At 41.6% G+C, this 15,986-nt stretch overlaps 2 protein-coding genes across 3 annotated transcripts in view; one reads left to right on the top strand and one right to left on the bottom strand.

The window, feature by feature from the left end:
- BTD (biotinidase) overlaps window positions 1-15,142 on the bottom strand; it is a 41,104-nt gene extending 25,962 nt beyond the window's left edge. The window contains 1 exon segment of one of the 2 annotated variants that reach the window (NM_001102206.1): window positions 14,774-15,142. Coding sequence is in view for 1 of the 2 variants with exons in the window: in XM_005202148.5 (XP_005202205.1) it covers window positions 11,768-11,778 (11 nt within the window). In the remaining variant the exon portion in view is untranslated. 2 annotated transcript variants of the gene reach the window in all.
- The window catches only part of HACL1 (2-hydroxyacyl-CoA lyase 1), a 38,755-nt gene continuing 37,490 nt past the window's right edge, over window positions 14,722-15,986 (top strand). Inside the window, 2 exon segments of the mRNA NM_001098949.1 lie at window positions 14,722-15,138; window positions 15,328-15,432. Of these exon segments, the coding sequence (NP_001092419.1) occupies window positions 15,049-15,138; window positions 15,328-15,432 (195 nt within the window). The 5' untranslated portion in view covers window positions 14,722-15,048.

Below are 15,986 nucleotides of genomic sequence, written 5' to 3'. Positions count from 1 at the left end.
AAGAGAGGAGCAGCGACAAGCAGGCAAGTGGGTCCAGGTGCTGTCAGTCCTGAGTCCTGGTGGACGATGCCTTCAGCACAAGCGTGGTGGCAAGATGTAGGTGACCCACCGCCAAGCAGAGCGCAGCACACAGTCCTGGGTGAGAGTGACCGTCTCACGTGCGTGGCAGAGAACTGGTTACCATCTCTGCTTTTGTTCTCCTGGAGGCGCTGAGCATGCCCGGCTTTGGATAGACTGGGCATTTTTTGTGTGCCTTTTCCCCTCTGGCAAGGGTCCCAGCTCAGCCATGACTACATCCTGGGACTAACGCAAGTCCCATTGCCCTGGGCCATGCAGAGCATCTGAGGGCAGACGCCTGACTGACTGCTGCAGCTTTCCCAGTTGGGGAACTTTGGCCCAAGTTCCCCAAGCTCATAGGTGCGACATTCCTCAGCACTCAGGGCGAAGCAGTGGAATACAGCCTGGCTCTTTTGGAAAAGAGGCTACTCCTCAACTTGAAAGGGACCAACATCTAGAACCAGGATTCAATTCAAATTAATTCTGTCCAAAGGCCTACACTCTTTTCATGCCACCACACTCAGAATAACAAGAGGAAAAGTTTGACTGAAGAAGTGATATTGGGATGACTGAATAACAATTTGGAAATAAGTTTAAACTTACACCATACACAAAAACAAACTCAAAATCAGGAGTTAAATATTAAATGTTAAGAAAGCTAGAATAAATTATAATTGGGTATCAGAGGGTTGATGAAACAACGGTCTAAAATCTGAAGCAGTTAAAACAATAAAAGAAACAGATCAATAAATTAAAGTTTAGATGCAAAATTGAACCTCAAGATAACACTTACAACTAGGCGAGGAACAAGAACAGATGTAAAGAAGAAAACAAATCATAAACGAACACTCTGAAAGACTCTGAACTTACGTACAAAATAAACATTAACTTGTACTATTTTAAAATACTAAATTTGGACAAATAAACTAGTAAAGTAATAATAAGTAGTAATTTCTTATTGGGAAAAAAAGTTTGACAGTTTGTATTATAAGTCACAAAAGTATGCTTCCGGGATTTGATCTTAGGAAGTCATTTAAGTAAGAAGAAAGTCAGTTGAAATGACAGCATACTATGGAAGTAAAGAATATGGGCTTTTGAGTTTTAAAATATCTGATCTGAAATCCTGGCTCTGGGACCTTCCTAGTGGTCCACTGGTTAGGACTTTGCGCTTTCACTGCTGAGGGGCCCAGGTTTGATCCCTGGTGGGGGCATTAAGATTCCACAAGTCATGCAGTGCAGCCAAAATAAATAAATAGAGTAATTAAATTCTTTAAAAAGGATCCTATAAGAAAAGCAAACTAAGATTATTCGCTAGCAAGTTGCCACAAAGCACATAAACATTGTAACCAAATATCTCGCCATAAATGAAAAAGCCCCAAACAATTGGTTTATAAGACAAACACACAAAAAAAACCAAACACAAAATCATTTTTAAAAGGAAGGAAAAAGAGAGGCGGGGCAGGGGTGGAGGGGTAGAGAAAGGAGAAGAGAGAGGAGGGGGAGGAGAAGGCAGGGGGGGGAAATGAAATGTTATTTGGTAGAACTTAATTGGAGGAGGAAATGGCAACCCACTCCAGTGTTCTTGCCTGGAGAATCCCAGGGAGGGCGGGGCCTGGTGGGCTGCCGTCTATGGGGTCACACAGAGTCAGACAAGACTGAAGCGACTTAGCAGCAAGAGAGAAGGAAAAACAAACACCATCAAATAAATTAAGGCACACTTCCAGTTACAAAATAAGTCCTGGGATGTAATGTACAGCATGGTGACTATAGTTTATAATACTGTATTGCATATCTGAATGTTGCTAAGAAAGTAAATCATAAAAAATTCTCATCATAAAAAATATTTTCAACTATGTGTGGTGACTGTGGTGATCATTTAGTAATGTACACAGATATCAAGTCATGATGCTGTACACCTGAAACTAACATAATTTTACATGTCAATTACACCTCAATTTTAAAAATGAACTTAAATTAAAAAAAAAAAAGAAACGAAAGCAAGTACAGAACAGCACAAAGAATCTGATGACGCTGTAAATAATATACGTGACAAGGGGTCAAGAATGAGAAAGTGAGCAACGTGAATGGAAATGTAGAACTGAAAAGGAATCTAGAGGAAATGACAGATAGGGAGGGCTGGTGAATGAGAGCCAACATATACACAATTGGGAAACCCATAAAAGAAAAGAGAAATAAATGTGCCGTGGAGACACCCTTCCCTTGAATGCAGGTAGAAGCTATGCTTTGCTTCCAGTCAACAGAACATAACAAAGGTGAATGGATTTCACATGTAATTAAAATCTCAAATCAGCTAATTCTGAGTTCTTTAAGAGATTATCCTGAGTGGGCCTGACCTAATCAGGTAAAGGACTTTGAAAAAGGAACTGGTGTCTTCCCTGGAGTCAGACACTTTCTCTTCTCCTGTCCTTGAAGAAGAAAGCTACCAGGACTTCTACTATTGCAAGGAAATTATTCTTCTAAACACCAGTTGAGCTTGGAAGAGGACTCAGCCTTGGATGAGACTGTGAACCCAGCTGACATCTTCACTGTACCCTTGGGAGGTCCTGCTCAAAGGGTGCAGTTAAGCTTGCTCAGACGCCTTGACCACTGAAACTGTGAGATAATAAATATGCTGTGTTTTAAGTTACTAAATGTGTGGTAAGTTGTTACACATAGATAATACATAATGATACAATAATAGATAATAGATAATGGAAGAGGAACATTATTTAAAGATGTAATTGAAGAAAACTTTCCAGAAAGAAAAGCAGATTTGAACTTACATATTGAAAGGACACACCAAAACTCAGGAAGGAAAGAAACAGAATCTCAACACCAGTACATCGTCTAGTAAGATTCCTAACCTTCAAAGACAAAGTGGGAATCACTTGGAAAGCTGAGTAAAATGATCAAGGGCATTTATAAGAGCACAAAATCAGGCACTCCTCAGACTTCGCCACAATAACGTCAATGCTAGTAAACCCTACATAGAGTCCTTCTGAAGAAGAAAATATGAACCAGGAGTTTTCTTCTATGCCAAACTGTGTTTGAAGTATAGAAATAAGAGATAATAGACTGGACAATGCAAGAACTCAGGGAATATTATTTTTATCAGTCTTTCTTGAAAGAATACATATAGGATAAACTGCCAACCAAGAGGTGATTTTAAAAATATGGCAAATAAACTGACAATAATCCTTTAACAGGACAGCTGGATCCAGAGACTGGATTGAACTCAGGTTCTATCCTTTGGGGATGACTATGCATGGTAGTATGTTCTTTTGGCATGAGACGTGTGTCTGACTCTATTTTTATGATCTTAGAACAAACCATCAATCCTTAATGCCTTTTTCTATTCATTTAGAATTGCAATGCTGGTAGTCTATTATTTCATTTTCCTTCATTAATTGTAGTGGTTTTTATAAAGAGATATTTTATCTATTATTTGGTTATCTAATGGTACAGTTCATATAGCAAAGACAGGATAAATGCTAGATTCTCTCTCTCAATCTTTTTAAAATCAGTTTTCAAGACAAGTAACTTATTATCTGAAGGTGACTAATTTTTTAAAAATATTATAAATTCAAGGATTTGAACATATTTCATGGGTTTTTTCCATTGCAATTATTATCATTATAGAAACTCATCCTTGACTCATAGTAGCCTTTTCGAGTCAGCCCTTGATTCCTCTTGACATCACTCTAATAGTTTTTGACACCTTCTTTGTAATTTAACACTAAAAGATGTCCCAAGCTTACTGTATACATTTCCTGGCTCAGAGTTGGAAGTGGCCATTTCTCCAAGAAGTCTTGGGCACAAAAACTGGTTCTTTGAAAGGACTAATGAAATAAACAAGACTGCATCAAGATAGATCAAGGAGAAAAGTAACAAAAACACATGTACATGTACATGAAAAACTAAACAGGAGCACACTTGTGATTACAACGGAGATCACAGAACTGATTACTGGATGCTCTGGTACAAATATGTGTTAAAAGGATATCTGGATGAAAATGCCAAGTTTTTTAGGAAAATAAAGCTTGCCAAAACCAAGTTCAAAAAGGATAGGAAAATGAAGCAGACCAATTTCCCAAGAAAAATTAAATTATCAAAGACTCTCTCTAAAAGCACCAATCCTGGTATATTTTTCAGTAGAATTCTCCCAAACATCCAAGTAAAGATACATACTGTATCTTTTTTATACAAACATATTTAAACATAAATATTGTATACAAACTATTCTAAAACTTTTTAAAGGACAGTATAAGTATAACCTTGATACCCAAGCTAGATAAGGATAGTTCAAGACAGGAAAATAACGGTTGACTTTCATTCTTAAACATAAATGCAGGAAGCTTAAATAAAAATAATAGCAAACTTAATTAAGCAATGTTTACATCATGACCAAGTAGGATTTATCAAAGAATGATGAATCATTTAATATGAGAAAGCATATCAATTCACCACATTAACACATTAAAGGAAATTAAAATGTCACATATCAGTGCTTCTTATCTATACTGTATTGGAGGTCTTAGCCTGTGCAATAAGATAAGAAAAAGAAGAAGTATATATGCAAAGGAGAAATGCAGATGGTCCACAAGCACCTGAAAAGATGTTCAACATCACTAAACATCAGGAAAATGCAAATCAAAACCACAATGAGATATCACCTCATACCTATCAGAATGGCTAGCATCAAAAAATACAAATACAAACGTTGGTGAGAATGTGGAGAAAAGGAACCTGTGCACATTATTGATGGGAATGTAAATTGGTGCAGCCACTGAGGAAAACAGCAGGGAGGTTCCTCAAAAAATAAAAATGAAACTAGCAAGTGATCCAGCAATTTCACTCCTGGGCATAGATATAATGCTAATTCAAAAAGACACACGCACCCTAATGTTCACAGCAGCACTGTTTACAATTGCTAAGATTTGGAACCAACCTAAGTATCCGTCAATAGATGAATGGACAGAGAAGACACACAGAAAGCAATACTACCCAGTCATATCAAAGAATGAAATACCTTACATGTGCAATCTAAAAAACATAAAAAACTAGCAGATATAACAAAAAAGCAGCAGACGCATAGAGACAGAGAACAAACCAGGGGTTACCACTGGAGAGAGTGAAGAAGGAGGGGGCATTAAGTGGTACAAACTATTATGTACAAAGTCAGTCACAAGGATATATTGTACAGCAGAGGGAACATAGCTAATATGTAATAATAACTATGAATGGAGTACAGCCTTTAAAAAATATTTTAAAATAATTGAGGAATGTTAAAAAATACAAAATATAAAAGATATAAGGACAAAAAAAAAGACACAGAACTTTCATGAATATGACATGCTTATCAACAAAGTCACCCAAGAGAATCTATGAGCTAATTATAGTTAACAAGAAAATATAGTAAAGTAGTTAGATTTGGGACCAGCACATGAAAATTAATTGCATTCTAATACACTGACCCCTCCAAAAAAACTAGAAAATGCAAATAACCAAATAGTAAGATACTTAGACATAAACATAATAAAAGATTTTTATTAAAGATTGAGAAAAATAAAATAAATGGAGAGACATATATCATGCTTATGTTAAAACAGACTTAATATAAAGATACTGTTCTATCCAAGTTAATTTATGAACAATGTAATTCCAATTAGAATCTCAGAGTATTTCATGGAACTCGATAAACTGATTTTATAATTTACACAAAAGAGAAAAAGGCCAAGAATAAACCCAGTGGCAGGATAATGGCCCCACAGAGAGGTTCACATCCCAATCCCTAGAAGTTGTGAATATGTGGAAAGGGGGAATTAAGTTTGCTGATAAACTGACTGAAATAGGGAGATTACCCTGGATTGTCCAGGTAAACTCAGCATAGTCACACAGCCCTTAGGAACAGAGAAGCAGGAGAACCTGAGTGAGTAGGACTTGGCCTGACACTGCTCACTTTGAAGATGGAGCCAAGAATGTGAGAGGCCTCCCGAGGCTGGAAGGAGAAAGGCGTGGATTCTCCCCTAGAGACTCCAGAAAGGACTGTGGTCCTGCCAACGCCTTGATGTTTTATCCCAGTGAACCCTGTGTCAGATGTCTTAACTACAGAACTCTTAAAATGATAAATTTATGTTGTTTTAAGCCATTCGGTTTGTTACGGCAGTGGCAGGAAACTAATTACATTAGGTGAGATGGTTTCAAAATGACAAAGTAGAACAACTTATCCTACCAACATAAAGGCTTATTTCAAAAATGTAGAAATTAAGATAGGATTGGACTGGATTGGGGTAGGAAAAGAACAGAGAGTCTAGAGACAGGCCAACATGCATGGCAACTTGATAAATAACCTAATGGATCACTGGGAAAAGAATGAAGTACACTATCAAAGACGCTTGGACAACAGGTATTTTAGTAAACTGACTATACAAACGGCTAGAAATTCTTCTCTCTCTGTTCATGTTCCTTTATCATGAAACACTAATGCCATCCCACTCAGAGTCTTAGCTCCACTTGTAATGCACTTTGGCTAATGGGATGTTAGCAAACGTAGGCACACAGAGGCTTTCACGGTGGGATTTGTCCCCTTTTGCAAACTGCTGCCAAACAAAGAAGCTCAGGGAAGCTTACTGAATGATGAAAGATACATGTGCAGTGAGGATAAGCCTGCCACCCCTGGGGATATGCAGTCAACCTCCAGGGGCAGAGTGACCTTGCTAACTAGCAACTGACCACAGATAATGAAGAAGCCCAGTTGAGCCCAGCCTCACAGGATTACAAATTAAATAAGTGGTGGTTGCTTTAAGTCACTGAGTTTTAGAATGGTTAATTACACAGCAAAATCTAATTGATATAGACATATTATGTATCATTTGGGGAAAAAATACTGAATTGCTACTTGTCATCATATATAAAAATCAATTTCAGGTAGACCATGAAGCTTAAATACATATATATATATATATATATATAAAACACATATATATAATATTTATAATACTTGTAAAATATACATATAAATATATATAAATACATTTATATATATAAAACCTAAACTTTAAATAAAAACACACCAAAAAAATTCCTTACAACTTCAGTTTACGGAAAGTCTTTCTCAAGCAAGATACGAAGAGATAAAACATAAAGGAAAGGAACTGTCAGTTGTGGGAATTCCCTGGTGGCCCAGTGGTTAGGACGTCACACTTCCACTGCAGGGGATGTGGGTTCAATCCCTCATTAGGGAACTAAGACCCCATAAGTGGTGCAACTCAGCCGAAAACAAAGGAAAATAAAACAGAATAATTATCAGTTGTGACCACACACCAAGAAAACCACAAAATTCTGTACATCAAAAGTAACTATGTGCTATGTGCTAAGTCGCTTCAGTCCTGTCTGACTCTTTGCAAACCATGGAATGTAGCCTGCTTTCTCTGTCCATGGGATGCTCCAGGCAAGAATACTGGAGTGGGCTGCCACGTCCTTATCCAAAAGGAACTATAAACAAAGTTAAAAGACAAAGAATAAGCATCCAGAATATATTTTTAAAAAATCTATAAAATAAATAAGAAAAAGATAAACAATAAAGAACAGGACAAAAGATATAAACAGGTAATTCACAGAAGAAAACCCAAGGATAAATCCAAACACATAACTGTGTTAGGTAGTTAGAACAGGAAAAAGGAGTCCAGAATGGTGGTGGCTAGAAGACAAGGAAGGGAAAAGCCCACGAAAATGGAACAAAGGAAGGTCTGAGGACCTGAGTGAGGACCTCAGGTAGAACAAACAGCACTCGTGGCTAGCCCAGTTTACACAGGGCAGGCCTAGGGCGAGGAAAAGACATATAAAAAGAGGAGCCAAAGGGCTGGGGGTCTCTCTCCCACGGGCGCGCTCTCTCTCTCTTCCCTTCACGTCTTTTAGGTCGGTATACGCTCACACCTCGAGGATGTATTTTCCTTTATTTTCTAAATAAAACTGAGCTGTAACACGGAGCTGTAACACTGTAGAGAGCTGTGACACACTGAGGGCTTTAACATCCATTGCTTCAAATTTTTGTTGTGATGAGACAGAACCGAGGAAATCACACACTCCCTTGACAGGATGCTCCAGGCAAGAATAATGGAGTGGGTTGCCATATCCTTATCCAAAAGTAACTATAAGCAAAGTTAAAAGACAAAGAATAAGTATCCAGAATATATAAAAACATCTATAAAACAATAAGAAAAAGATACACAATCAATAAAGAACAGGACAAAAGATATAAATGGGTAAATCACAGAAGAAAACCCAAGGATAAATCCAAATATGTAACTATGTAATCTATATCTGTGTGTGCGTGTGTGTGTTAGTTGCTTAGCTGTGTCCGATTCTGTGCAACCCCATAGACTGTAGCCCACAAGGCCCCTCTGTCCATGGGATTCTTCAGGCAAGAACACTGGAGTGGGCTGCCATTTCCTTCTCCAAAAGGAACTATAGATAGAAAGAAAGTCAAGTCGCTCAGTCGTGTCCGAGTCTTTGCGACCCCATGAACTAGCCTACCAGACTCCTCCATCCATGGAGTTTTCCAGGCAAGAGTACTGGAGTGGGAATCTATATCTAGATATGGAAATGGAAATGAAAATCCATTTCACAACTATAAAATTGGAAAAAAAAATTTTTAATTCCACAATTGAGGATGCAGAAAAAGGGGAGTTCTTATATATAGAAGTCAGGGGTATAAATTGGTACAGGAAGTTTAGAGATCAATTTTTCTAGTAAAACTGATGATGACCTGCCCAAGTTAAAGCAGTCATCTAGCTAGAGGAAACCACACATCTTGTAAACAATGGGGGGTCCTTGGACAGACAAAGAAAAGCAAGAATCTAACCAGACTAACAGGAAACTACACGTTGGGGGTGGTAAGTGTCCTGGAGGCAGACAAAGAAAGGTGGGAAAAGGCAAGAATCGCCAGTGTCTGAATGTAACCTTCTGTTCACTATGCCCTCATTACAGTAAAATTAGCCTTGCAAATAAGATATTCCCATCATGCACCAATGCCATGACATTTCTGATTAAGGCTAAATAAGGACAGAAATGCCTCCTCCCTAAGGAAGGCAGAGCTAGGAAGAAACTCAGAGAATACAATGATCCCCAGACCCCTGCCTCCCCAGTGAACGTTCTATCCCTTCATTTCTACACTCCATAAACCAGCCTGCCAAAGAAACTCAGTGCAGTTACTCACCTGAGACTGCCTGCTCTTGCCTTGAGAGCATCCTTTCCCTTAAATAAATCCTCACTTTGCTTTCATGACCTTCCTAGCTCATCTCTGAATTCCTTCTGCAACGAAACAAGAACCTACCTTCTGATAACACCTCTAGATACAAACGCATACAAGTTCACTCATACGCACGAGGAGACACGCAAGAACGTTCAGGGAAAAATGCTTATAACACCAAAAAGCTTAAAACAGCCCAAATGCCGTTGCCTAAAGAATGGACATGTGGGAATGATAAACACTGAAGTCAAGTAGTGGCCACCACTATGGCACGGGGGCAGATGTGATGGGGGAGGAAACACAGACTCTGCCCTATTTGTAATGTATTTCTTAAACTAGGGCCGGGTACCTGGGTGTCTATTAATCTCTCTTCTTATTCATGTGTCTGAAAGATGTCATAAATGACATTAAGTATATATATATAAAACATATAAAATCAAAAATATAAATTATAAATGTATAAAAAAGAAAGTGAATAAAACAATACATCACAGCTAAGCTGTAAACAGAAACTCAAAGGTCACAATGCAGAAAAAAGTTTAAGGGCTTGCGTTCCTCATCATGAAGATGTCCCTCACCTCGGGTTATACCTCAGTTCAACTCCAAACCCTGGGAATCATTCAGAGTTTACCCTGGAGCTGACACAGACTAGATTAGAAGCAAAAGAAAACAATACAGGGACCTCCCTGGTGGTCCAGGGGCCAGGACTCTGTGCTCCCAATGCAGAGCGCCTGGGTTCACCCTTTGGTCAGGGAACGAGACCCCACATGCCGCAGGAAGATCACAGATCCCATGCAGCAGAACTAAGACCTGGCACAGTCAAACGAGTAAATGAAATAAGTTTTTAAAAATATGATACAATATAAAAAGCTAAAGGAAGGGGCTCAAATGAAGGCTGGTGGTGAAACAGAAGAAACACATGAAAACAGAAAACATTTTAAACACTGATAACCATGTTTCATAGGTGAGGGCTGCTGATGCCCTAGCCCACAGACCACTCCCAACTGTGGAGTTCCAGCATATGGAGACATTCTATATTACGACTTCTAAGCCATCTGAAATAAACCACTTATGTCCTCACAGCATGACCTATAGTTGTCACCATTTCTGGTGCATTTTCCAAAAAATAGACACCTTATCAGTGATCTAATAATTGCTGATGTCAAACCCCATATTTGTTTAAAACAAAACAAAGCTCCTTCAGTTTCTGCCCCCGGAGTGCTTCCACTCCAGTTCTGGGTCTTGCTGAGTCTCATTGGCATTAAAAAACAAAGCAAAGGTGAAGAGCCTGCAGACCAAGGGCAGGGATCCAACCACTCTCTATGTCACACAGCAACTGGGAAAAACTCCCAGTCCCTGTCTGCCAGTGACAGCCATTAAATCTGGCCCTGCTGGTTCAATAATGAAGTTGCTTCTCACTGGCTTCACTTCAGACCTATTTCTGAGATTCGGTACAGTTCATAAGCTTAATGAGAAGCAAACAAAATTAATTTAACCTGCTTTATTCAAAGAACCATTTGATGTAGTTTTCAAGTTTGGTTTAAAAAAGAGTGTTCTACATAGACTTCCTTTTGGGTTATTGTTGCTTTTGTTTGTATTTAAGATACTCAGTTTCAGTTTTCTCCTCTGTTTCAGTCAATTTTATTTTATTTTCAGCCATTCTATAATGCATCATGCTGCTGCTGTGGCTGCTGCTAAGTCGCTTCAGTCATGTCCGACTCTGTTCGACCCCACAGACAGCAGCTCACCAGGCTCCCCCGTTCCTGGGATTCTCCAGGCAAGAACACTGGAGTGGGTTGCCATTTCCTTCTCCAACGCATGAAAGTGAGAAGTGAAAGTGAAGTCACTCAGTCGTGTCCGACTCTTATCGACCCCATGGACTGAAGCCTACCAGGCTCCTCCGTCCATGGGATTTTCCAGGCAAGAGTACTGGAGTGGGATGCCATTGCCTTCTCCAATAATGCATCATAAATAATCCCAATTCATTTCTTCACACAATAACCAAACACTTCACATTTTGATAAAATATGCCTACGAGAATATTTCTTACAGGTTCAGTTAGTGTTATGCTTTCAAATAATCACATGGATTTTCAGTGTCCTTGTTAGTTTACTAAAGTTAAAACACAATATCATAATTCTGGGGCCTAAGAAGTTCCTGGGGTTCCCTGGCAGCTCGGTGGTAAAGAAGCCACCTGCAGTGTAGGATCTCAGGTCTCGAGCTCACAAATAGAGTAACCAGTATGAAAACTCTCTGATGACTGACTCTGCTCTTTGGATAGCATGTTATCATTACTCCACCCTTTTCTTTTAAAAAACAAACAAACTAGACTTACTCCTCCTTTGGCCTCCTTCCACCAATAAACAAGGCAAAACAAACAAAATTTCAATAAAATATCCAACAAATAAAATTCCATGCCTACCACCAATTTAAATAGTAAACGACGTGGTTAATGCTTACAGTGTCTGCATAAAGGCCTTGGATAAGTTACTGAAGAATCCTGGAATCTGCTCACTGCCATTGGATTGAAGGCAGTTGCTCCAAGTGCCTGCAAATCTTGGAGGGAGACTCTCAGTACTTCTGCTGAATCATGAGACCCAAGTTCACCATGGAATGTTATGCCCTGTACTCAAAGGTGTAAAGGTGAAACAAGTTTCAACAGACTCATCGACTTCTCCCCCAGCTAAAGGGCAGAGTCTACTCAGTTGAGAATTTATCCTTTTGCACAATGTTAATCTGAATTCAGGGGGTTTGTTCCAATTCATAGTTCAGTTTTCACACTATACTGAGTGATTCTGTCAGTGAATCTTTTGGGACACCAGTGAACCCAAGTCCATGAACTGACTAACCACCACCTACACATTCTGTGCTATTAATGTCAAACTAGCCTTGAACCCAAAAATCCAAATTAAGCATCAGTATTTGATAATAGGCAAGCACACGTTTAATTATTAACTCATGCGTGCAGCATGAGTATGGAGCTGGTGCTTCTCAAGTCAGGCTGCAAATCAAATTTAGATAGCAGCTTTAAAAAAAACACAGGTGACTAATTTGTCCTAAGATGCTGATTCAGAAGATGTGGGGTAGGCCCAAGCAACTGTATATTTAAAAAAACTTTCAGGAACTTCCCTGGTGGTGCAGTGATTAAGACTACTTCCTGGTTGATGAACTAAGATGCCACATGCTTGACTGTGTGCTATGTCGCTTCAGTTGCGTCCGACTCTTTGTGACCCCATGGACTGTAGCCCGCCAGACTCCTCTGTCCATGGGATTCTCCAGGCAAGAATACTGGAGTGAGTTGCCATGCCCTCCTCCAGGGGATCTTCCTGACCCAGGGATCGAACCCAGATCTCTTACATTCCCTCATTGGCAGTCAGGTTCTTTACCACTAGCCCCACCTGGGAAGCCCAAGATTCCACAGGATGCTGGGGAACGAAGCCCTCAAGCCACAATTACTGAGCACTCCCGCTGTAACTAGAGAGAAGCCCACATGCCCACAACAAGGAAGCTTCATGGCGCAACCAAGACCTGACACAGCCAAAAATAAATATTTTTAAAAATAAAAGGCTTTCCACGCAATTCTGATGCTTGGGGGTAGAAACTGTCACATAGGTGCTGACAGAAACAATCCCACACGATAGAGAGATGAAGGGTCAATGCTTCTCAAACAGGGGCAGGGGACATTGTGCCAAGGATTATTCAAAGACACACAAAGAACATTTTGTGTTCAAAGTTGGCATCTTTCCGGAATGCCAACTTTCATAGGTATTTTAAAATGTCATTTGTATTTCGGTGGCTACAAGTGTCATTTAAGAGCTGTACATTTAAGTATATGTTTACCTCAATTAAAAAGATCACTTTTATATTAAAATATGGGCAGATTCTGGAATACAATGCAAGATCTGCTTTTATTTTTTAGATGAACTCTAAAACTTTAAAGAAATCTCCCTCTTAGATGGGCTACATTAGGCTGGGTCCCCATACCCAAAGATGCAGCCATTCTCATTCCTTTGCTTAGAATGGGAGTTAGGACTTGAAATGCAAGGGGAAACCTTTTTGGAAGAGCTCAAGGAGTTTAGGAATTCTTTCATTTCCAAAGTTTCTCATTCATTTCATTACCCAGGACCCACTCTCCTTGCTTCCGGCTTCTTTGCCTGTTTTAAGCCGCTCAGTTGTGTCTGACTCTTTGCGACTCCATGGACTGTAGCCCACCAGGCTCCTCTGTCCACGGGGATTCTCCAGGTAAGAACACTGGAGTGTATTGTCTTGCCCTCCTCTGGGGGATCTTCCCCACCCAGGGATCAAACCCCTCTCTTCTGTCTCCTGCATGGGCAGATGGTTCTTTACCACTAGTGCCACCTGGGAAGCTGCTCTGGTTTCTTTCCTTCCCACATATTACTAGTCTTTCTGCTTTAAAACACTTCAAATCCTCAACAACTTAAAGTTCCACTCTTCCTCATGATGTGAGAAGTTCTGTTTGCTACTAAGCAGGTAGTCTAATGCCCCTGAGGCCCTGGCATCATGAACCACACACTGTAAAGACATTTTCACTCAAAAATGCATTTTAAAAGGTTGTCTTCCTGTGATAAACCATGATAGAAAAGAGTATGAAAAATAAGTGTGTACGTAGAGGCAGAACTGAATCACTTCGCTGTACAGCAGAAATTAACACTGTAAATCAATAAATACTTCATCACTTTTTTTTTTTTTTTTTTTACAAAAAGGTTCTCAGCTGCAGGAGCTGGTTATAATGAGAGGCTGACTCTGAAGATTCAAAACTCTCCCCACCATTTCCTGACTTCACTGTAAAGGCAGGGTGAAGGGTTATTAGCAACGATTACAGAAAATAACCGTTAGAAGTTAACTAGGCTCAAGGGGCCCTTCTTATCTCTTGTGGCCAAAGGGCGGAAGGGTGAAGGGAGCGCAAGACGTCTGGTCCAATGGCTCTGGGCAAGTTACTTCAGCTGTCGCTGGGAGATTCGGTGTCGTAGTCTAAGTTAAAGAGTACGCATCCGCCTACGGATTTAACTAGTTGGCATTCATCTTTAAGGATTGCAAAGTTACGAACGTATCCATCAAATAAGCGTGTACGTCAAAGCCTAGAATACAAGGGGACAAGGGGACGCGGGGACACGACCACACAACGCAAAAAAAAAGCCGCATCGACCAAAATCCGGCGCCAACCCACCACTCGCGTCCCAGCAAAACCCGCGCTCAGCCCCGGAACCACGCCCCTTTCTGCCGCGGCCCCGCCCCTGACCCCGCTTCCGCCGAGCTCTGCGCAGGCCCCACCCGCCCTGCCGCGTTCCGAAAAAGCTGCGGGGCGGGGCCGCGAGTGCGCGCCACGCCCCCTTCTGCAGCGGCCCGCGCCTGCTTCCCCCTCCGCCCAGACTCTGCGCAGGCGCCACCCGTTCCGAAAAGGCTCTAGGTGGTAGGCTGAGGCCCAAGACCCCACTGCGGGCCCACCTCTCACGCGCTCGGCGGAGGCCTCCGCCTCCTCCTGACTGACGCTCCGCGGGTTCCGTGAAGGGCGGGCCGGGGAGAAGGGCCGGCCCTGACAGGAAAGAGTGTTTACCCGGCGCCTCAGCGCCAGTGGGCTGGCTGCAGCCCCGCTCTCCGCCCCTCTTTAAAGGTGCCGATCGCTCCCCTCGTCCCTCAGAGGAGCGGCCTCACGGTTGGTGTCCTCAGGGGTGCCTTGACAGGGTGACTCCGCGCTAGCCTGCTGTCCGCTGCGGTGGAAGATGTCGGAAAGTAACCTGGCGGCGCTCAGTGACGGGCTTGAGGGGCAGGTGTCCGGGGCGCGAGTCATCGCCCAGGCCCTGAAAACCCAGGTGTGAGACCTGCCAGCCGCAGAGAGCCCTACGGAAGCCCGACGGGGCCGCTGCGTTGTCTTGGAAACGGGAAAGCGGCGGGATGGGGAGGTGGGCAGAAGGGAGGTTTGCGGGAGGTTTTCTTTTTACCGCCTCGGTAGGGCGGGCTGGGGTCCCGGCCTCATTCCTCTGCTTTTGGCCGCCCCCCAGGACGTGAATTACATGTTCGGCATCGTAGGCATCCCGGTGACCGAAATCGCCCTTGCTGCGCAGGAGGTGGGCATCAGATACATCGGGATGAGGAATGAGCAGGCAGTAAGTATGGACTCAGAGCCCAGCGGGTTCTCGGGGATGAGTAACAGTGATGACAGATAATTGACTGCAGACAGTAGCTGCTTACCGCTCACTCCTCTAATACTTTACGCTTATCAATCACAACGCTCCTGGGAGCCAAGACCGATTGTTAGTCGTCATTGCAGATGAGAACAATGAGGCTCCAGTTAAAAATAAATAAATATAAAGTAAAATTATTAAAAGAGAGATGACAGCCCCCCCCCCCCCGCCCACACACACACACACAGAAGTGAAGAAACTTGCTCAAGGAGACAGCTGGTATTGGCGGAACCAGGATTTGAACCCAGGTGTTCTCGTTCTGGAGTCCTTGCTCTTACAACTACAAAGTATGAAGCTCTGCCAGGTCTACAGTGTCAGAATCAGAAGGGACAGCCACCTGGTCTGAATCCTGGCCCCCTGTGCTTCATTCCTATAACTAGCTATTGTTGTGTGTCTGTTTCTGTGTATTATTTGCCTCGTCTGACTTCCCTATTAGGCTGTGAGTTCCAGGGGGTCACAAATACGTATTTCTTCTT

Source organism: Bos taurus, chromosome 1 (assembly GCF_002263795.3).
Source record: "Bos taurus isolate L1 Dominette 01449 registration number 42190680 breed Hereford chromosome 1, ARS-UCD2.0, whole genome shotgun sequence".
Classification (NCBI taxonomy): domain Eukaryota; kingdom Metazoa; phylum Chordata; class Mammalia; order Artiodactyla; family Bovidae; genus Bos; species Bos taurus.
The sequence above is the reverse complement of the archived record's forward strand: the minus strand, read 5'-3'. Positions and strand labels throughout refer to the sequence as shown.